Source organism: Jaculus jaculus, chromosome 2, assembly GCF_020740685.1.
Source record: "Jaculus jaculus isolate mJacJac1 chromosome 2, mJacJac1.mat.Y.cur, whole genome shotgun sequence".
In the NCBI taxonomy this organism is placed as follows: domain Eukaryota; kingdom Metazoa; phylum Chordata; class Mammalia; order Rodentia; family Dipodidae; genus Jaculus; species Jaculus jaculus.
The window spans coordinates 137,826,191-137,850,130 of NC_059103.1; the positions used below are offsets into that span (position 1 = coordinate 137,826,191).

The 23,940-nt window shown below is 38.8% G+C and overlaps 1 protein-coding gene across 3 annotated transcripts in view; it reads right to left on the reverse strand.

Annotated features, from left to right (window-relative positions):
- The window catches only part of Cpa6 (carboxypeptidase A6), a 342,345-nt gene that overhangs the window by 110,255 nt on the left and 208,150 nt on the right, over positions 1–23,940 (reverse strand). For 2 of the 3 annotated variants that reach the window (XM_045143753.1, XM_004653452.2), the window contains exons 3-4: positions 10,447–10,571; positions 3,203–3,317 (exon numbers count right to left, since the gene is read on the reverse strand). In XM_045143753.1, the coding sequence (XP_044999688.1) occupies positions 3,203–3,317; positions 10,447–10,571 (240 nt within the window). The remainder of the gene's footprint in view (positions 1–3,202; positions 3,318–10,446; positions 10,572–23,940) is intronic. The other variant, XM_045143754.1, reaches the window with a different exon arrangement.

Here is a 23,940-nt window from a genome sequence, read left to right on the forward strand (position 1 = left end):
ACAACAGTAGGTCTCAAGAGTCAGAAAGCACACATGGAGTAAAAAAAATGGGGAAAAAAATCACCCCACTATATTTTCTAGTTTTAATTTCTTTAGGATAGTCAAAATTACATTTTATTTTCTGCCTTTACAACTAGTTTCCTCTTTAAAGCATCCCTTACATTACCATAAGTCACTAGCAACTTCATAGCAGTGTTTTATAGAAAATTCACTGATATACTTTGATTTCCTTTTGAAAATCCAAATTTATTTCCATTTTCCCACAAGTAATTTATGAGGGAAGGAAAAATAAGTCAGCTTCAGGAAAATCATCCAAATTACTTGGAAGTGTTATTAAATTCTCATGTATTGTATTTTGCCATTGAATGGAAGATACTAAGAAAAAGCCAGTATCTTTTGCATTTAAAGGTTATTCTACTGAGTCACACCTTGGAGGGCATATTCTGAATAATTCCTCTAGAGATAAGTGTACATTTGAATCAATCCTCTCATACACACTTATCTGTCATCAGGAGAAGGTATATTTGAAATGCATGAATAAGGTGCTTAAAAAGATGGGTAACACTTCTGACTTTAAAAGCCCTGCAAGAATGAAGAAGGAATACCGAAGTGTCCTACTGTTCCATGATATGAAAAGGTTTGTGCTGAATGAATATATAAATATATTTCATAAAGTACTCATATTTCTTTTCTTTCTATTCTTACTCCAATGAACAGTATATATGATCATGTATATGCATAGCTGCATCTATTTTGAAATTTGGCTTTTATTTCTAGTGCATGTTAATAGCATTTTCATGTGACAAATTATCCACAATTTTTCTATTGCTTTTAATTTAAGCTTCTAAAAAGTATACTGAAGCATGCAGTAGGTGAAAATAATTTTGAAAGGAGAGTTGTCATCAATCGAATGCAAAACACTCTTAATAATATAATTGGATCTAATGAGTGTTGTGTCTGACATTCCTTAATCCAATTCAGGGGGGACATGGGGAATGTACTTATTCATTTATTATGTCAACAAGTTACCTATTTGGAAGATGATTTTTCTGTCACTGGGAAGATAGTAGGATAGTAGGAAGATAGTAGAAACAGTATTTTCTCAGGGAACTTATGTGCTTGAGCCCAGGCTGATCCATCCACCTACATGCCCATACCCTGTGATGGGCAGACCACAGCACAAAAGAAATAACAAGAAAAATCAAATGCAAGAAAATCCAGTTAGACCACCCAGTCCTACAATGAACATCTCTAATCAAAACATAGAAGAGTCATTAGGATCAGAACACCAAAATGAAGCTATGAGCAATGCAACCCTGACCAAGCTATTGGTAGAACTTGCAGAAAAGCAACAAAGGACTGATAATCGTGTGGATGCTGCCATCACTAGACTAGACCTAATAGATAAGAAAATAGAAGGAGTTCAAAGACAATTAAGAGATTTGAGGGAGAGTGGAAAAAAAAAAGAAGACCTCAAAATCAGCTGGTTATGCTAAATGAAGACATAAAGAAATGCAAGAATGAATTTCAAGAAGCATCAAGAAAATCAGAAAATGATGTGAAAAGGGAGCTTGACAGAGGGATGGAAATTATACATAGAAAAGTAGTAGAAAATGCAAACCTAATTGAACAAGTCCAAAACTCTCTAGAAGCTCTCAAGAATAGAGTCAGCCATGTGGAGGATAGAAACTCTGATCTGGAAGACAAGATAGAAGAAACAGTTCAAGAGTTCAAAAATTTCAGTAAGTTCAAAAGTTTCTGTGAACAGAACATGAGCAATTTTTGGGATACACTTAAACGTCCTAATATCAGGATCATTGGAATACCAGAAGGAGAAGAAATTCAGACCAAAGGCATGGAGAACTTATTTAACAAAATAATTGAAGAAAACTTCCCCAGTCTCTTAAAAGAAAGGCCCATCAAGATACAACAAGCCAACAGAACTCCAAAGAGACTGGACCAAAGGAGAAACTTTTCAAGACATACTGTCATTAAGACTCTAAACATTGACACCAAAGAGAAAATCCTAAAAGCAGCTAGGGAAAAATAGCACACCACTTTCAAAGGTAACCCCATCAGAATTACTTCAGACTTCTCAATGGAAACCCTGAAAGCTAAAAGGGCCTGGAATGAAACACTGCAAAGTCTAAGAACCTATGGCTTCCAATCCAAACTACTCTACCCAGCAAAAGTATCCCTCATAATAGATGGTGAAAGAAAAACTTTCCATGACAAAACTCAGCTTTACAATTATATGAACACAAAACTAAACCTATAGAGAGTACTTAAGGAAATTCTCCACAGAGAAGAAACAAATAATCAAACTCAAGTGCTTACAATAAGCAGATCACAACAACCAAAATCAGAGTAGGCACAAAAAACTTCAAAGTCCATGAAAACACCAAACCACATATACCATCACAATATGACAGGGATCAAATAAAATCTCACAGTAATTACAACTTATTAGGAAGGAGGATATTGGTCAAATAATCATACAATTACATAAGAACTTATGCAATAAGTATACCTATGTGATAGGTATATCTGTGTGGCATGAGGTATGGGATACATTAGTACTTGGTGAGCAGAGGAATTCGATACAGCGTGGCAGAGTAGAAAGCTACTTTCTTGTTTCAGGTGAAATTTGGATAATAACTAGTTGGCCTCAGATGAACATAAAAGTTGTGGTTATGGGGATGAGATTGATATTTTCCATGTGCTTTAAATAACAGTATGTGGAAAGGCCATGTATTTCAGTAATGCAGATTGGCCTTTGCAAGATCTCAGCTGTATAAGGGTGCAGGGCCAGTATTAAAGTCTACTGTGTTCCTCAAACAAAACATTGCTCTCAAACTATGGCTCACTCTACTTTCCATAACTATACAGAGAAGGCCTAAATAACCCCAAATTCACAATATCCCCTTAGTCTTTAATTGTACTTACTGGCTTCTCTGTAGGGCTAGTTTGGGTTAAGTAGGTAAAATTAAAATTAAAATCATTTTGCAACTTCTTATATAGCAATAGAATGGTCAGTGTGAGAACAGAATGAACCATGAAACCCAAGCCATATGACAATATATATATATCTTTTCCCAGAGCTTGTGTCTCTGTTTTCATGATTCTCTCTAATCTTTATCCCTAAATGACAAGGATGATCTTGTCATAGAACAAAGCAATCAAAGCGCCTTTGATTACATACTTCTTCCAAGGAGTGGTAAAGTTCATAGTTATAGTCAGACAGAGATCTTCTATTTCTCTGGGTTCGTAAGCTGCTTCCATTTTCCAGTGCTTTCTGAAGATCTTCTATGAGGATCCTGGGTTTGAAATAATAGACATGATTAATAGATATGATGAAAAGTAAACTGAGATCATGAAAAAATCAGGGAGTGCTAAAAAATCACATGTGTAAGGAATAAAGAAGTCATCAGAGGTGTTCATGTTCCTTGGTATGAGAGGGAAAAAAAAGACTGGCATTTCTAAAAGTACCAGATGTTGAGAAAATATTCTTTTTCAGGAAACAAAACCTATCAAATAAACTTTAAAATTTAAAGTATAAAATAGTAAGATGTCCCCCAATAATAGTGGGACTATAATAGTAACAGCATTTACAGGGATTGAGGACAGACAGGGGTAGGCACTGTGCTATGCATTTTGTACAAATGATCTTCATACATAACCCTTTTTTTTTTTGGATTCTAATGTTATCTCCATCTCACAAATGGGGAGTCTGAGATTCCAAAAGGTTAAAACCTTGCCAGTGTTTCTCCATTGGTCATTACAGAGACTGTCTGAGCTTGGGATGTGAACTGAAAGCCTAGCTTTGAGACGTCAAATCCAGTGTGACTTAATGAAAACTGATCCTTACCTTCTGCTGGATTACCCCCACCCCATCTTTTTTCCTGGCTTTTCTACCTGCACATCTTATCTTCACTGAGACTGTCCACATGCCAACACACTGGACCCAGGAAAGAAAAAGGATGGAAGAAGCTACAATTCTTCAGAGAAAACTGAAGAAGTACCCAGAGGTGTAAGAGCCTATCTCACCGGCAGTATCAAGAACGCCAAGGAAGATGGGCTGGAGAGATGGCTTAGCGGTTAAGCGCTTGCCTGTGAAGCCTAAGGACCCTGGTTCGAGGCTCAGTTCCCCAGGACCCACGTTAGCCAGATGCACAAGGGGGCACACGCATCTGGAGTTCATTTGCAGAGGCTGGAAGCCCTGGCGCGCCCATTCTCTCTCTCTTCCTCTATCTGTCTTTCTCTCTGTGCCTGTCGCTCTCAAATAAATAAATAAATAATTTTAAAAAATTATATGTAAAAAAAAGAACGCCAAGGAAGAGCTCAGTTATGCAAACAAAGTGCACTTGAAAGCTGGAGGCCAAGGTTAGGTCAGGGGATGCCAGGGTCATGGCAGTGGGCAGCACCAGCTCCAGGTGGGGTCATTAGTGTCTGTAATGTGACATTTGAGATAGATTAGAGGCACCTCACTGGCCACCACTCACTTGAGCGCCATGAAGTAACAAGATACTTTATTCGCAATATTCAAAGATGCTAAAGAGGCCTTCCATGGTTTTTCTGGCTGTGGCAGGTGGTTTAAAAGCTTTGCTTTCATGTTTTATGTGGAAGAACCCACTGCTTACTATAGTCAGTGCTACTAGAACATGTGGTGGTATCTGTAAGTGACTTTAAAGACTTATCTATACAAGTCACTTAATGAAAAGGAATATCTAGAATCTTCCAAATGCATACTTTTTGGACATTGAAGGAAGCACATGTACTTAGGACCTAGGTACCATGGATCTACTTACTTGTTACCTATTGAGTACCCACTCAGTCAGAGCACATGTTTAAGAAAGGATTGTCGGGCTGGAGAGATGGCTTAGCGGTTAAGCGCTTGCCTGTGAAGCCTAAGGACCCTGGTTCGAGGCTCGGTTCCCCAGGTCCCACGTTAGCCAGATGCACAAGGGGGCGCACGTGTCTGGAGTTCGTTTGCAGAGGCTGGAAGCCCTGGTGTGCCCACTCTCTCTCTCTCCCTTTATCTGTCTTTCTCTCTGTGTCTGTCACTCTCAAATAAATAAATTAAAAAAAAATTAAAAAAAGGAAAGGATTGTCTTATTGCTCCTTTTAATTTTCTACTTTGTGTTTGATAAAAAGGAAGAATGGAAACTAAAGTGGTAAGTGATTGTGGAAAAAGCAATGGCAAGTTGGGATATTGTGCACAGAGACATTGCCTCTTCCCCATAACTGATGGCAACCCCACAATGCAAGACCCACAATCCCCATGGGGATGAGCTGCATCCCCAATGAGGAGGGTTCCTTTGGAGGGGGGCAGGGATGATGGAAAGGATGGTATCAATATGTGGTGTTTACATACTACATATGTCCATAACTAATAAAAAAAAATTTTTTTTGACGCAATAGCAAGGATACAGAGGTTCACAAAGGGCAATCCATCTCAGTGGTGCCAATATCTGAGTTATGGCACTATACATTAGGTTAGATTCAAAGGAGGGACACCGAGTTGGACTATCCTTCAGGGGAGAGCTTTATTAAGGGAGTTAATACCATGAACAGGCAATGTTCCAGTAGCATCTATAAGTTTTAAAGGGCTTCCAAAGGGATGGGGCTCATGTTGCTCATGAAGGCATGCTTAGCTAACATGTGATTGGTGCTATGGGAAATAGGTGATTTTAGACTACATGCCACAGTTACAGAGGTGCTAGATAGGGTGTAGGGCTAATTACTAATAAGCAAACCGCCTCGGCTCCTGGACAGCAGGAGGCTGGGCTTGTTTTCTGTGCTTGCAGCAGCGGTGGGAGGATTCTCGCTTAGCTGTGAGGGTCGAGAGTGGCTGCTACAGTCAGGCGTGGCCTCCGCTGTGTCTGTGACCTAACACTTCGCAGCTGGAAACATTTTAGAAATAAAGACGAGGTGAGGTGGCACAAAGCTTGGTGGATTTTCTTGACAAATGCTTTCAGTGTCTCAAAATGTAGGTGAATGTTAAGTTGTCAGACTAACACCTCCATTATTAGTACTTTTCTTCTTCCTAAAGGTCAGAAATTATGGTAACTAGATACATAAAAGACTTTGTGATATTGCTAAGGTAGGTCTGAAGGCACAGTGAGCCTTCTAAACTTCTAAACTTCCTTGTCTTAGGAGAGACCCTGAGTAGTCAGGAAGGTTGGGAGTGACCTCGTTTATAAATTAATATTCTAGCTATTTCAGGCAACTTTCAGATGTGTTTCCCCCTCAGGACTATTTCTGTGGACTCCTTCTTTTCTTCTCTTTTTTTAAAATTAATTTTAAACTTTATTTTTATTTATTTATTTGGGAGAGAGAGACAGAGAGACAGACAGACAGACAGAAAGAGGCAGAGAGAGAGGGAGAGAGAAAATGGGCATGCCGGGGCCTCTAGCCACTGCAAATGAACTCCAGACACATGTGCCCCCTTGTGCTTCTGGCTTATGTGGGTCCTGGACAATCGAACCAAGGTCCTTTAGCTTTGCAGGCAAATGCCTTAACCACTAAGCCATCTCTCCAGCCCTCCTTGTTTTCTTTTATGTGCCAGTAAACTAAGGGGGGAAATATAGAAAGATTTATCTCAAGACTCTGCTTTGAAATGTCTGTGCTGGTTTGAATATAAAATGTTCCCCATAGACTCATGTGTTTGAATACTTAATCCCCAGTGGGTGGTGCTTTGGGGGAAGGTTATGGAGTCTTTAGGAAGTGGAGCCTTCTGGAAGAACTTTGTCACTGGGTGTGGGGGGTGCTTGAGGTATTACAGCCCCTGCTCACTGGTGCTCACTCTCTCTACTTCTTCCCTACTTGTGTGATGGTGGCTGTCTGCTCCTGTCATACTTTCCTTGCCATGACAGACACTCCCTCTTGAAACTATAAGTTGAAAATAAACCGTTTATTTCCATATGCTGCTTCTGGACATGTATATTGTCCTGGTACTATAAGAAAGCAACTGATAAAATACCCAACTTAAAAGGTCTGTGTTTCCTTGCTAGAACAAAGATTCAGCAAGCTAACACAGATCACTAACCAGTTTGATTATATCCTAGTATAGGCTCTAAAAGGCCAACCTTAAGTTAAAAATATAATTGTAATATGGCAGCTAGCCCCCTTTTCCCTGTCAGTTAGTTGACCAGGAATGACTAGCATATTGACGAGAAATCTATGAGATACGTAATAAATCTTTATGTATGTGTGTGTGTGTGAGTATAGGTATATTTTCCATCTTGACTGAGACAAGGTCTCTTCTTGCTTTGCAAGCTTTGGGAGCCTCATGATTCCACCTCCTTTACCATACACATTTGGGGTTGCAGATGTATGTGTGTGCTTTTTGTCTGGCTTTCCATGGGTTCTAAGTTCCAGTGGTCAGGTTTGTATATCGAGCACTTTTGACCATTAAAGCCATTTTCCCAGCCCCCAAATGTTTTTATTAGGTTGTTGTATTTTTGTAGTTCTCTATAGCTGATTATGACTCCTAACTCTATACCTGGCAATCTTCCTGAGTAATGCAAGCATAGGGAATAGTTTAGTCACCCTGGACTCTGCTTAGCTTGAGCAGTAACACATCCATCTCCTACATGATGTGCCTAGCAACCGGTTGGGAACCTGGGATCCCACCCGTGTTGAGCTGCATGAACACCCTACTCCACACAATGAGCTACTTTTCTCCTCCCCCTAGCCACCATTCCTCATGATCAGTACCCACTGAAGTATATTCTTAGTGAGATCAGGGATTGGAACAGCAGGGCACCATGCAGACTGGACTGGGTTTGGGTACATGTAAGTAAGTAAGGCAAACTATGTCTTCTAAGTGAACCTGTAGGGAGAAATCCCTATTTACCACCTTATATCTATCTATAACTGGGTATACATATGATTAAAATCAAGTGCATCATGGGAAGGAACATGCACAGTAGAAAAAATATAACCCAAACCTGTCCATAAAACCCTAAGTTCACCCACATGACACCCCTGGTAACTAGTGTATGTACCCCTAAAAATCCTGTTAGCAGAAGCCCCAGACACTTCCTGCTGTCCGTGAGTGCTTTCCACTTGAGTGGTCTGCTGACCCTTCAGCAGTGTATTCAAATCTCTACTATTGCTCTGCTCTTAATAAATTATTAACAAATAATTACTTGTTTGTGCTTTTCTTCAATTCTTTGAGTAAGGTGCCAAGAACCTGGAATCACCCAGAAGTCACTGGTAAAATTCCTGAAATAGTAACTATCAAAACTTTCCAAATGATGTCAACATTCGATACAAAATGACTTTGTTCCCAAAGCTTCCAGGATCATGAAAGGCCTTCAAACCTGGAAATTTCATTGCCTATTTTTACAGATACTTATAAAATGACTGGATTTTTTTAAGATGTCACAAGGAGTCATCTTATTGAGATGGGTTGGCCACCTAGGGGCTAGAACTGTGGAGTCACATTACCTCTACTTTACAAATCACTATAGTGATACATTATGTATAGTTATACAGAGCAAATGATAATCTTTTGAAAATACCCCAGGCTACAATAATAAAAGTCAATTAAAATGATCTCTACCTACTGTGCCTGCAGAATTTAATTGAGTCTTATGTATTATTATCTTGGGACTAACAAAATGACTAATTTTAAATGATTGTTCTTCATGAAGAGAAGTTTAAAAAAACAGTCATTTTTTTTCCTACTCTATTCTCTGTGACACAAAGTGTGAATTTTATATCAGTTCCACATGACCTATATTTAATGGCAGGAAATAGAGACTTGTTAAACTAACTGGTATATTCTTTTCTACTGAACAATAATTAATGAAGCATGTGAGTTGTTACTGGGTACCTATAGATGTAATTACCAAGCTCTTTCCTGCTAGGCATTCAGAGAATCAAAGCATGCTCACAAAGCTACAGTAGTGATGAAAATGTGAGCACTCTGAACAACAGATTTTTGCACAGCTGTTGTTCTATTCTAGAACCACAGATAAAATACCTTTCTGTGAAAAGCCTATCAGTACTTTGATAGGGCTGTGAATAGGTAGGCCAGTATTTGTGTGGACCAGGGATCTCCCTGCCATTTTTTGTACCTAGCCTGCTGGAGAGCTTGGGCTCTCACCATTGACCCACATAAGCCCACATCAGGCCTCCCCAGACACCATCGAGTACCTTTGTGCCCATTTTTATAGTATAAAACATATTGAAAAATGAAAGGGGGCTAGATATATGGCTTAGCAGTTAAGGCGCTTGCCTGTGAAGCCTAAGAACTCATGTTTGAATCTAGGTCCCACATACCCAGACGCACAGTGATGCAAGTGGACAATGCTGCACATGTGCACAAGGGCGTTCCTTCTCAGCGGCTAGGACCTGATGCACTCATCCTCTCTCTCTTCCTCTTTCTCTGTCAAAATAAATTTTTTTAAAAAGTGAAAGGGCTAAATCCTTTCTGGGGTTGCTGATGGTAGTAATTTACTATCTTGTCTCTCGGCCCAGAAATCCCAAGACTTCCAAGGAAAGTTAAGCCGCTCATTTCAGTCTCATGAATTCATTTTACTACACTTCTTCTTTCCAGAATCCTCCACTGCCCCCCTTTCCCTGTGTCCACTGGAGACCCTTTTTCATTACAAACAAACTTCTTACATCCTCTAGGCTCTTGAGAGACCAATCCTTTTTCCTATTCTTGTTCCATCAGAAATGTGGCAGTTAAGGGTACACTTGCTTTTGTGGCTGCCTACCCTGCTGTCCTTCCTACCTACCATGGGTAAAGCGGAAAGGAAGGAGGCCAGCCTTCTCTTGGACCTGAGCCTGTGCTTCTCTAGCAATCTTCTAACTTCCAGGATAAGCTTGTTCTTCTTCAGCTCATACCACTCCTGTTGCTTTCATCTGCCTTTCACCTCTTATCTTGCCATCCACCAAGGGGATTGAAGACTGCCATGGTCATATTTCCACTGTGGCCCACGTTTAGTGTCAGTGATCTCCAATCCACCTCTTCACAGTTTGCCCCTCTATCTTACTTCCAGCCGTAAACTTTCATCCTTACAATTCATAATATCTATCAGCCTACATTTTTGTCAAGTTTTCTTCCTTCCATGTGCTCTCCTCAGTCACATCACACACACACACACACACACACACACACACACACACACACACACATCTTTGTGGTAGGATTTTGCTCTAGCCCAGTTTGACCTGGAATTAGTCTCAGGGTGTATAAAATAGAAAAAGAAAAAAAAGGGTTTGTTGACAATGATGATATATCCATATGGTTGATCTTATTCTCCACTAGACTATTGAGCTTAAAGGTGATTACACTTACCTTTTTTTCTTCCAAATGAAATATTGACCTAAAACTCTATCATACACTCTTGATAAGCACTCTGAATATAATGATCATTCAGTCCAACTTAGTAAAAGTGAATTTTGTATTAAATGAAAAAGAATGCTTACTTGTACTGGATATGGGCTTCCTGTAAGAAGGCTAACAGGGTTCTGGAAGCATTTTGGGGAATATGGACATCAGTAACTGTCCCCTCTGATACATAGGAGATACTGCCAGGTTGCCACAGGTCCACCTGTAGTGCAGGAATCAACCTATAATTCATATGCAACGTAGGTGGGGAAAAACCCGTATTATAATGTCAAACACATATTGTTTGAATACAGTAACACCAAACACATTTTGAGATTATAGGCAGTGATTTCTGAGGGTAGAAGTCTAATTGATCTTGAATTTGAGTTCCAAATTTTATCATTCTCATATAGAATCTGATTTTAGTTTACAAATAGTAGTTGAAGATCAACAAAGTAAACTTGCAAGGTAACTTGAAAGTTAAAATTATAAATTTAATATTATTTTAAAAATTATTTATTCTATAAACATTTGAATAACTATAAAAAGATGTAAACTTTCTTCATCCTGCTGCATAGGGAAATTGTGGTGGCTTCACAGTATTTGCTAACCTTTTGCTCTTTACAATGTGGAGAATTGAAACTACTGTCCCACACATGTTAGGCAAGCTACCAAGTGTAATATTCTCCAGGTGCCCTTTTTTTCTTAACCCATACCCTTCTCCAGCTCTTACTCAGTTTTCACATCTGCATAGACTCCTCCCTTTTCTAGAAGGCCTTAGCAGATAGGGCGGGCCAACTGATCACAGCTCCCAGAGCCCTTTGTGCTTCTTTCATCACACAGCTTTCTCCAGAGTGTAACCTTCCAGAGAGCAAGGGATTGTGCTTCTGTTGACCTCCCAGGCTGGTTACTCATGTATATTTGTTGTACTGAGTGTAGGTCTCTCCCCAGGTGGTAATTGCTACATGTTCAGTACATGTCAAGTATTTTGTAGGAATTGGGAGCCACATCTGTTTTCCTTACTGGGTGAATCAGTCCTTTGACCAGTGGTTGCACCCGGTGAGAACTCTGGATTCATCAAAAAAGCAACATATTGTGGGAGGAGATCCTTATCTTTTGCAGGCGCTTAGAGCCATCCTTGCAATTAGGCACAACTTATAGTACTGTCTCCATCTTCCCCTGCCTGCTGTGAGTCTCCTTGCCTCATCTCGGTTCTTTGTCCTGCTGCAGGGACCTGATGTTTGTTAAGCCCATATCTGATGAGGCTTCATTATTTTATCTTGACTTATCAAATGTATGCATTTTGTTAAGGAATTATAGAAGGCCAAGAATACTTGTGATTTAAGGAAATAAACTTCTACAAGTATAACTGAACAGAATAGGCAGGATTTCATTTTGAGGACAAAGAATCTATCTATTTTCTTTCAAGCAGCTGACTCTTTCACTACCTTGCAAGGGTAAATCTGGCTCAGTCATGATCCAGGATCAGAGCAAAGCAGAACTGTGGGTCTGGGAGGGATGCTGAGAGGTCATTTAATCCATCTGTCAGCCCTCGGGCAAGGATACAGCTAGATCTGCAGCACACTACCTCCAAGAGATAAGTTTAAACCAATCTTTTAGGACTCCAAAGGGAGGAGAGTAGACAATATTCCACTTTAACTCATATCCACATTTAACAAGACTACTGGGCACTTTTCTTAATGCTTTATATTGCAGTATAATTTCATTTTTTTTCTTGTCCATTTTTGAGTGAGAAATGACTGATTTCTTGCCTTTGTGAGAAGCACATTGGTAACTCACAACTACCTTCGCACATTAGATTTTGTAATCCTTGTATACTTGCCATGACACTAAACCTATGACAGGGACAGAATTTTCATGCTAAGGGTAATAGATTACTGTCGTTAGGAAAAATACATCATTTTGAAGAGGTCCATAGCCACAGTATACAAAATAATATGAATCACCACTCTGGACATGTTTCTGAGGTATATGCTAAAATAAAATCGTCACTTGACAGTAAAATAGCTTCTGTATAGGAAAGTCCCATGGAAATAACATACTCTGTGGGAGAAGGATAACACTTAGAGAACTAGCATTACCACTAGGCATGGTGGTCATCCTAGCACTTGAGAGGCTGTCACATACAGCCATAACTATCTTGAGATATATTCCTTCCACTCCTAGTTTTATTAAGGGCTTTACTGTTAGGAAATAATGAATTTTGTTAAAGACCCTTTCTGCATCTATTGGGATGATCCTGTGATTTCTGTCCTTAAGTCTGTTGCTGTGCTATATTAGATTTTTTGATTTGTGTATGTTCATCCAACCTTGAATGCCTGGGATGAAACCAGTGTAGTCATGTCTTATGACCTTCTTTATGTCTTTTTGAATTTTATTTGCAATGTTTTATTGAGAATTTATGTGTTAATCCAAATTGGCTGTTGTTGTGATTTTATCCAGTTTTGGTATCAGCATAGCAAGTTCTTAAGAGTTTCAGCATGTTCCTTCCTTTTCTTTTTTTCTTTTTTTTTTTCAAGGCAGGGTCTCACTCTAGCTCAGGCTTACCTGCAATTCACTATGTAGTCTCAAGGTGGCCTCGAACTCTTGGCAATCCTCCTACCTCTGCCTCCCAAGTGCTGAGATTAAAGGTATATACCACCACGCCCAGTTTTGTTCCTTCCCTTTCTATGGAACAGTTTGAAGAACACTTGTGTTAGCTTCATCCTAAACGTTTCGTGGTGTTTGGCAGTAACTCCAGGTGGTCCTGGCTTTTCTTTGTAGGTAGACACCTTATTACTCTTTCAATCTCATTACTTGTTATAAATATGCTTAAGTTGTTCATATATTCTTGATTTAAAGTTGGTCAGTCATATGTAGATAGAGTTGTATCCATTTTTTCTCTAGATTTTCCAGTTTCTTTGAATGTGTATTTTTTTTTTTTTGAGACAGGATCTTATGTAGCCCTAGGGTGACCTTTTATTCTCTATGTAGGCACTTTGCTAAAGGAGAAACCAAATAGCCAAGAAGTAGTTTCTATCCAGTGGAAATGAACCAGCATACCAAAGAGCTGCCTGTATCTGCACATTCACTGCAGCTCTACTCATAGCAGCGATCACTGGTTCTCCTCAACAAACGAATAGAACATGGCATACATCACAATGGAATGTTTTTCAGGCACAATGAAGAATGAAATCCTGTCCTTTGTGGCAAAGTTAACCATATGTGGAAATTAAAAAGTGGGGCTAGAGAGATGGCTTAGCAGTTTGCCTGCAAAACCAAAGGTTCCTGGTTCAATTCTCCAGGACCCACATAAGCCAGATGCACAAGGGGCACATGTGTCTGGAGTTCATTTGCAGTGGCTGGAGGCCCTGGCATATCCATTCTCTCTCTCTCACTCTCTCTCTCTGCCTCTTTCTCTCTCTCAAATACCTAAATAAAGTGAATAAATAAATAAATAAATAAATAAATAAATAAATAAAGTGAACCTGATTATAGAGATTGGAAAGGGTGGTAATGAGGAAAGCAGATAAAGGAAGGTTGGATAATAGGTACCAGTATAGCCAGAAGTAATAAGTTCATCTTTTATGGTATAGTGGGATCACTACCACTCTTAGGAACCTAAGCTATACTTTATAAGGATCTAGAAGAGGGAGCCTCAAAGGCTTCACACATAAAGAATTGATGGGAGAGTAATGCTTGCACACCAAATCCCATTAAGATGTACCATTAATTCATGCTAATAAGATTTAAATAAAATAAACAACAGTAATTTGTTATCATTGCTATTTGAAAAACATAAAAAGAAAGGCTGGATGTAGTGAAGAACAAGTTCCACTTTGTGTTTCTATTTAAGATGATGAATATGGTGAAAATGTTTCTTTATTCAGGGAGATTCAAATGCAGACATAGGGCATTAGGGTGAGTAGCAATAAATAACCTGAGACTATGAACAAAGCAGGAAGCTGCATGTGAAGTCAATAGAGTGGTGGTTAATTTCCCTAGCTCTGGAGTTTGACTCCATAGGAGCAAATTCAAGTTCCAAGATTTTGGTCAAGTTTCCTAACCTCTCTGGTCCTCACTCCCCTCAGGGGTAAAATCAAACTGACTAGTGGCATCTTCCTTGTTGAACAATATTTAATAATGTAACTACTCATTTTGTTGATATAATGGAAACTAAAGCTAGTACAGAAAATGCAGTGATTTTAAGGATAAATTCTAGTACTAGCCACCTGAGTTAGAACTCCACTTGTGTCACTTACAACTTGGGAGACTTTGGACAATTTATTTTAGCTTTATAGCTTTAGTTTCTTCATTTATAAAATGGGAATTATGAATAGGATATTAGTCATAGTATTTTTAGGCTTAGATGAATCATTGTATATAACATGCTATATACCTGGTGCCCTGGAACATTCAACAAATGACAAATGATTCAAAATTCAAGTATAATTTATTTGAAATAAGAAAATTACAATTCAGCCTACCACTAACCTCCTGGCTCTTTTTAAAATTTATTTATTTTATTATTTGCAAAGAGAGAGAGAGACAGAGAGAGACAGAGAGAGAGAGAAAGAAAGTATATGGACATATAACTGCATGCAGGGCCTCTAGCCACTGTGAATGACCTCTTGATGCATGCACTACTTTGTGCATCTGGCCTTATGTGAGTACTGGGTAATTGAACTTGGGTTATTGGGTTTTGCACGCAAGCACCTTAACCACTAAGCAATCTCTCCAGCTCTCTTCCTGGCTCTTTTTTTGCTGCATTACTTCTTGGTCAGATCTTATTTCTGAGAATCACCTCTTCTACCTTCCAGGCCCAGGGATGATTGCACATGTGGTCCAGGAGTCACTGAGGTCTGTCTGTCTTCCTGCAGCTCAGGATGTTTTGTGTATGTAGAGGATGATATCTGTGGTTTCCTTTCAATTTATAATAGATGACCTCGCCTCTAGATGCCTGAAATAACACTCAGGCATGGAAGACAACCATCTTGCTCTATATGTAGTTTTATTTTGTGTTGGTCTGGAAAAGTATTATTCAGGGAACTCATGTTTCACAAAAAAAAGTGTCCTAAGAAAGAAAGCTGATACCAACTTGGTGGTTGATTAGTACTTGATTTAATTTACATAATATTAATTCAACATGAGAACACACAAGATTGTACTGCATTAGAAAGCACCTTTTTTATTTACTCTAAATTGCCTTTTTGGTGTGGACCCATTTAGTTTTCTTCAGTCTTCTTTTAGGATCTCTATTATCTTTGAAGACTTCTTTGACTGCCAAGTTTAGGTCAAGCATCTTTGTTATCTGCTTTTGTAGAATTCTGTTTCTTCCACAGTCTACAACTTTTAATTGGATCTCATTTGCATGGTTTCTGTATTAGCTTCCAGGGCTGTATTAATAAGTTGCAAACACTGGGTAGTTTAAAATAACAGAAATTTGTTCTTTGGGTTCAAAGTCCAAAATTATAGTGTTGGCAAGACCATGTTCCTCTGAAGACTCCATGGAGAATCTTTGTTGGTCTCTTCCAGAGTCTGGTGACTCTGGGCCTTCCTTGGCATGTGGCTATGGTACCCCAATCTCTGCCTCTGTTTCTACCTGACCTTCTCACTTGTATCTTTTCTTCTTCTAGGAATATTTGTCTTTGAATATAGAATCTAGCTGGGTAATGTAGGATGATCTCATCTTGAGATCTGAACATAAATACACCTGAACTGATCGTTTTCCCAAATTAGGTCACACCCACAGGTTCTGGTGAGACACAGCATGTTTCTTTTTGTAGGCCAGCATTCAGCTCATTTATATATTTACCATATTAACATTGTTTTGCCCAAAGGAACAAAGACTTGGATTTCCCCCCTCATCCTTATCTTCCCAGTGTTTAGAGCCATGTCTGGTGCTTAATAGGCATTCAATAAATATTTTTAAAATATTTATTTATGAGAGAGAGAGAGAAAGAGAGAGAGAGAGGGAGAGGGAATGAATGAGAATGGGCATGACAGGGCCTGTAGCCACTGAAAATGAACATCAGATGCATGGGCCACCTTGTGCATCTGGCTTACATTGATTGGTACTGGGCAATCAAACTTGGGTCCTTAGGCTTTGTAGGCAAGTGCCTTGACCACTAAGCAATCTCTCCAGCCCCCTAAGTATTTTTAAATGGAACAATTCATTTCTTCTCTTTTTACTCAAAATATATTCTTTTCCCAAGATTTTTCTAGAGCATTTCAAAATTCCTAATTCTAGCTTCTCTTACCAAGATATTGACAAAAATGTTTCATTCACATTTTATCACTAATCTCATTTCTCAAATCATTAATCCTTAATTTTGATGTTTTTAATATTTATGCATAATCATAGAATATTCTGCTTCTTAGGTTACAATCACTATATCCTTTTCTAATGACTGTCACTTCAGTCATATAATCAAAGAAATGGTTACTTTTTCACTGCCTTAGCCTTTATTCTATTTCTTATGACATTTAAAATATTGTGGGCTGCTAGAAGGGTAACTTGGTCAGAGATTATGATATTCTGTGAGAAAGAAACATGTGGAAAGTTGCTGAAGTTCTGGGGCTCCTGAAGAACAGCCTCAGTAATTCCAGTGCCACCCTTCCTCTAGATCAGGCAACTTAAGTCCTCTATATTTAGCTTTGCTTTGTCACTCAAGAAAAACAAAAAATTAACTAACAAGTAGTTAGCCATTAAATTTTTCTATTGTGATAACAGAATACCTGAAACTAGGTAATTTATAAATACATAGCTAATAGCTCTAGAGGCTTGGAATAAAAAAAAAAAAAACACGTAGGACCACAGTGATCTCTTCTCATGGCAGAAAGCAGATGGGCAAGTAGGTGTGTACAGATAAGCACAGTACAAGGGACAGCCTGGCAGAAAAACTTCTCATTGAAATAGGTAATCTAGTCCTGTGAGAGCTTACTCACCATGCCAAGAATTATCCAGTTCCCCATTAACTAGAAAGACATTCACCATTAGCGAGGGCCTCTCCTATTATCTAACCACTGCTCACTAGGTCTCACTCTCCATCATCATCATTTTTGAGAAATTAAATTGAGCTTTGCAGGGACATACTTAATCCATAGCAGGGACCAGTATTGGAATAAAAATTAGATTAGATAAAGATGGGAAGGTCTGGTAAGGTTTGCTTTTACTTTTCCTTCTTTTGGTGCTCAAGTTTTTTCTTTTAATTTTTTAAAAAAATATATTTAATTAATTTATTTATTTGAGAGAGAGAAGGAGAGAGGAAGAAGCAGATACAGAGAATGGGTCTGCCAGGGCTTTTAGCCACTGCAAACAAACTCCAGATGCATGCATCACCAGTGTAGCTGGCTTACATGAGTACTGGGGAAGCAAAGCTGGGTCTTTAGGCTTCACAGGCAAGTTCTTTCACCACTAAAGCTTACTCTCCAGGCCCCTAATTCTTTTCACTAAGTGCTAACCTTCACAATTGGGTTAGACATTTCATTTGTCAAAACCAGGCACAAATGTAGGAAAATAAAAGAAGTCTTAGCATTTTCCTGAACTATTAATTTTTATATTCAGTAATTTGAGAAGAACTTTTGGATGAGATTTTTTAAAAAGTCTGGCTTACTGGTTTGTTGCAATAAGAACAATTCAATATAGGGACTGATGGGCAGTCTTGGAGGTGTATGTTGTGTTATGGATGTAAAATGTCCCCATAGGGGAAGTGTTTAACACTTGCTCCCTAGGTGGTGGCGCTGTTTGGGAAGGTTGTGAAACTAAGTCAGTAGAGTGTTGGAGGAAATGGGCTCTTGGGGGATCATCCTTGAGGTGATATAGCTTGACCCTACTTTCTGTTTTCCTTCTGCCTCTGTTTCCTGACTGCAATGTGACAAGCTGGCTCCTTGCTCCTGCCCACATTTCTTCCTTATCATGATGGGAATGTGTTCTTCTGGAACTGTAGGATGAATTAAACCCTTTTCTTTCTTAAGTTACTTTTGCTAGCTGTTTGGTCACAGCAATACAAAGGTAACTAATACAGTGTGCCATGGGATTTAGACTTGCCTTTGATGATCTTGTGCACAGTTTCAGGAAATTGAGGTTTTCTCGTTACTGAAATCTTGGGGGGGAAGGGGAATAAGTTTATCATTGAATATTTTAATTTCATCCAGCAATTGTGAAAAGCAAAGTAGGCCTAAAACTCTAATTGCCAGAGAGGCAGCATTCAGTTCTACTAATCAGAAAAGGAGTATGTTTTGTCATTTTTCTGGTGTAAAGTATTAATGTTGGTCAATGTTTTTCATGATCACAGAGGCTTTGTTCTGTTATTTCTTATACCCAGAGTATCCTTGCCTGATGTTGGCCTTCTGTGCAGTGGTTTACATTCAACAGATAAACATGTAGCCAGGCTATCTCTACCCCTTTTAAAGATAATTGTTATTCTACTTAGGTCACACCATAACAGCTATCAGGTCAGCATTCTCAGGCCAGCATGGCTTAGAGGTGATATGGGAACTATGTATTTGGAGTTTATAGAATGTAGATGTAGATCTGTGTTGTTCCATATTTATGAGGAATAATTAAGAAGTTAACAACTTCTGATTTAAGCACTCTACATCTTCCTGTAGCACCAAAATACCTCTACATTTTTATAGAAAGATCTGGATCCAGCTTAATTCTTGACCTGTAGGTAAACATTTCAAAACTTGTAAGTGCTAAGGAAAAGTTACTCACTTACATTAAAGGTTAAGTTGCCACCTAGGAAACTTATTTGATGCAGGGCATGATATTCCACTATGTTTTGCTATTTGAATTTGATACCCAGGAATCAATAAAAGGAGCATTTTTAGCCTTGTTCTGTAGTGGAATGTATGGACATAATCAGAGTTCACCTGTATAAGGAGTCAACTTGGAGATAAGAACCCCTGGGCCTGTCTTATCACATAGTACAGATTTCCTTCTATCCTTTCTTGATGACTTTAGCAGCAAAGACCTTTTTATGATATTTGATTACTGTATTCAAAAGTATTCCAGTTGGTGCTCTAAGCAATAGCATGATAATGCATTTACATTTGAAATTCTGAATATTTTCTGGGATTTAATACTTAATGAAAACCACTTTGGGTTTTGTTATGCATCTCATCTTTCAGAAGTTGCCTCAAGAATAAAATTATCTATTATCCAAAGAATTCAAACAAAACTCATCTTTGATTTAGTGGAAAATATTCTCAAGCAGGGAAATAAAAGAAATGAGTACTTCCTGATTCTATCTAAACTTTGAAATGACACATCTCAGAGCCTTACTTTCTTAATTATAAATAATGGGATTAAATTGATTGATTTACAAGTAATTCTTAAACTCTATAATTATTCCAGACTTGATGCACTTACTTAAATATGAAGGTTTACATTTCCCTACAAAAATATTTCCCAAATTCAGTCATACTTTTCTCTCTTCCCTGAAAGTTGGAAAAAAGTCTTTTGACTTATTGGTCACTGTTGGTAAATAATATATGGACAAGATAAATTCAAATAAAAAACTGCAACCCCTTTGCTGAAAGCATTTTTTTTTTCTAAAGCAGCTAAGAAGATAAAGTAAAAATCACCATACTACTTTCTTCCAAATGAACTGTGAATGGATATAAAAGGCAAAAAGAGACTAGATGATCAAGCAACCCTAACATCCTCCTGTGAACAATCCTAAAGATCTGGATATTGCTCTACCTGCCTGTTGTCTGTGAGAACAGGGTAACTTTCAAATATCACAGCTATGGTAACCACTGCACATTCATTCACTGTTTGTGGAAAGCCCACAGAATCTGTCATTGAGTGAAGTGCTGAGGATACAAGATGAGTAAGACATAGCTCTGTCCTCAGGAGCTAAGCAGGTATCACATGCACTGTGAATAATCTACAAAGAGAAGACCCACAATGTTCTAGCATATTTTGGGAAGCTGTTTCTATGGTGAGAGGTCGCACATTAGAATGCTGAATATGAGCAGGAACTGGCATTACAAAGGTGAAAGGAAGCAGAAGCGAGAGACATTCATGCAGAGCTTTGTTGGGTCAGGGATAGAAGAGGAGAGAGGATTTCCTGAATGTTGAAATTCACTGATCTTTGTGACTTTTTAAAATATTTACTTAGTTGTAAGCAGAGAAAGATAGAAGAAAAACAGAGAGGATAGGTGTGCCAGGACCTCTAACCACTATAAATGGACTCCAGACGCATGTACCACTTTGTGCATCTGCCTCCATGTGGGTACTAGGGTCTCAAAGTTGGATCATTAGGTTCTGCAGGCAAGTGCCTTAACTGATGAGCTATCTCTCCAGTCCCAAGCCTGTGACTTTGAAAAGCAATGGAAGCTATATTAACCCTGCAGCTCCATTGCCTTTAAGAGGTAGTTTAAAAAAAGGAACCAATTTCCCATCTGGCTCAGATAAGACTCATGGTCTCCCCTTTTGCTGATCTGGTGCTCTAGACACAGATCCTACAGATTCCCATGTTTTCCTCACAAGGAGCTGAACTTAGTGTTCCTACTAGCCAATCTGGACAAAATTCCTGCTACCATAGTTGAACCAGACTTTTATGTTTTTCTTCCATAAGGCCCTTGAGTTTTTTCCATCCTCACAGCCCAAGTCAGCATCAGTTCCTCTACAGGCCTCTTCTGAGCACCAAATGATCTTTGGAGATAAGATTTTCTGATCTGCTGTTTGCTTAAGTCATCTTGATCCAGCAGTTCATCTTTGATGAACAGGAGTTCATCAAAGAAAAATTCTGATTTTTGTGATGTGCAAATCTCAGGTTGGATGGTCTCCCTGTTACAACAGTTTGTTTCCTTTCTCCTACAATAACTCCTTTGGTTAGTGTATCTGCACCTAAGTCAGGATTTGCCTTTTCTTAGATAGAATATTACAACAGCATTCTTATGGCTTATTTGTAGAGTTGTAAGTACAGAAGAAAATTTTATAACTAACTCTTTCTTAATGGGTCCTGACTGAACTAATGCTCTTCTCAAATGATAGACTTTCCTATTATAAGAAAAATGTTGGACAAAACCACCTTCAAAATAATAAGACCTCAAAAGATAAATACCTGCTTTATGAAATTGAGTGATGAAGCATAAAGATGAAGAGCAAACCGAAGTGCAGTAAGTGATTTAGCTGATCAGAGAGTTCAGAGCTCATTGCTAAGGCTTGAGGGTAATACATCAGCAAAAACCAAGTTCACTTAGCTTCTCTGAAGCCCTAGACAGGCTGAGGGAACAATGTCACTGTGGAGTAGGGAAGATGAAAATGAAGAGCTGGTGAAGAGAAATCAAAAAGACTCACTGAAAATATGAAGGACTCAATTTTGTACAGACCATGCCCTCTTTTAGGTATGTCCTCATCTAAATTCTTAGAGAAATATGCTTTGAGAAATAAAAATGGAGGGCTTTTAAAATGGGTTCCAGGTTCCAGAGGAGGTTGTTATACAGTGTTAGCTGGAAAGCAAAAAGGGATTAAATGAAAACATGATTGACTTTTTTCTCACCCAAGCAAAAATACTGGAAGCCAGGCAGGAGACTGGAAAAACCATTGTGCTTTAAAACATATTTGATAGTTTCACCTGGAACTACTCAATGTACTAATGCCATGTGAAATCTGTTTTTAAGATTCCTCTTCTCTCTGTTTCTCTTTTCTAAATGTCATGTGTGGAGAAAGGGAGACGTTGGTAAGGAACAAAACATGGGGTAGCTGGAAGTTTTGGGGGCCATATATAGGGATTTAAAGTGACATGCTTTAGATGTGTATTTGTTGGTGAATATAAGCTCTCTTTCTCAGTAAACAATAACTTATTCTAGGCTCAGTAGGAATTGAGCTTCATTTAGTTAAGATTTTTTAAAAAGATAGCAATAAAATGGTCCTTTTTTTACTCTTGCTTGTAGTCAACTGGAACAAAGGAAATCCAATCATGAAATTTAGCACATCCTGAATGGGAAAGGGGGATTGTTTGCCCTTTCAATTTCACCTCTGTCTCTGTATCTTAGAATCAGATCATCATCTGCCTGAGACAAGAATGGTGCAGCAATAAAAAAGGCAAGAATTAGAATGATGAAACACACTCCAAGGCAAGTACAGTTATTTCAGGTGGAAGATGACCATTAGCTCTTAAAAATGATTAAAGATTTCCAAGTGTGATTCAGCTGATTAAAACTTTCAAACGACTAAGAACATTCATTCCTGAAGGTATACTTTCATTAGCATAACTCTGAATCCCGGAACATATTATTGAATGAATAACTAATCCATGAGTGAGTTTTGAAGTGAATACAGGCACTATAATCTTAATGTACTATTATTTGTGTTGCATTTTTATGGCAAGCAACTTTCTTTTTTTTGAGACAGGATCACATGTAGTACAGGCTGGTCTCAAACTTGCTTTGTAGTAGATTGGCCTTGAATGCCTGACACTCCTGTCTCTATCTAGTGAGTGGTGGGATAGCAGATCTGTAAAACCACACCCAGATCCATGGCAAACAAAGCTTTTATAATATTTTTCTTCTCCCAAGTCCCTCTTCTGCTCTTGGAACTTTGATTTTTCCTGGAGAATCTCAACTGCCTTACTCTTACCCTGCATGGTATAGTCCCAGTGGAACAAGGCCTGAGGTATTTCCTTCAGTTTTAAGAAAGTTTATTGTTGCAGTCAGGTTTGCATTGCTGGCAGAAATCACCTGACCAAGAGCAGTGTATGGGGAAAAAAGGTTTATTTTGGCTTATAGACTCAAGGGGAAGCTCCATGATGGCAGAGGAAAATGATGGCATAAGCAGAAGGTGGACATCACCTCCTGGCCAACATCAGGAGGACAACAGGAACAGGAGAGTGTGCCAAACACTGGCAAGGGGAAACTGGCTACAATACCCATAAGCCAGCCCCCAATAATATACTGCCTCCAGGAGGCGTTGGTTGCCAAATCTTCATCACCTGGTAACCCCAAATTCAGAACACCTAAGTTTACGGGGGACACCTGAATCAAACCACCACATTTATCAAAGTCTTTTCCCAATCAAATGGCTTTCCTGCCATGTGAGTCCTGCCACAATGGGATACAATGCAGCTGATGAAAACACACTGATGAATAGGTCAGATCAAATGACTCTCAAATGTTAAAGATTTTGAAGTTTTTCTGGGTAGGGACACCTGCATAAATCAGAAGGCACCAGAGCATGCTTCCAGTTGGAGGTGAGGCTTTCTAGATCTCCCCATCCCTCTTGGACTGTAAAGTGGTCAGTAACATCACATGCACAGAGTGAAGGTCTTGTGTGTAGGTACTTGTCATGGATTTTTTTGGAGGAGGGGTATGAAAAAGTACTTGAGGAGTACACCATGGGCACTGTCCAGTCAGCTCATGCTGGCCACCCACTGGAATAGAATCCTGGAAGTCCCTTGTATTCTTGGCTTTTGGCACTTGGTGGGAATGCTAAGAGAAGACAGAAGTTGCAGGCCCAGGAACTAATAACCCTTCAATAGGGAAGTAGGTCAATATTTCTCCAGTTATACAAGTTTATGTAGGTTTATTATATATACAGACTCCTCCTCCTCCCAACTGTTCTAGCAATCTGGGTTACA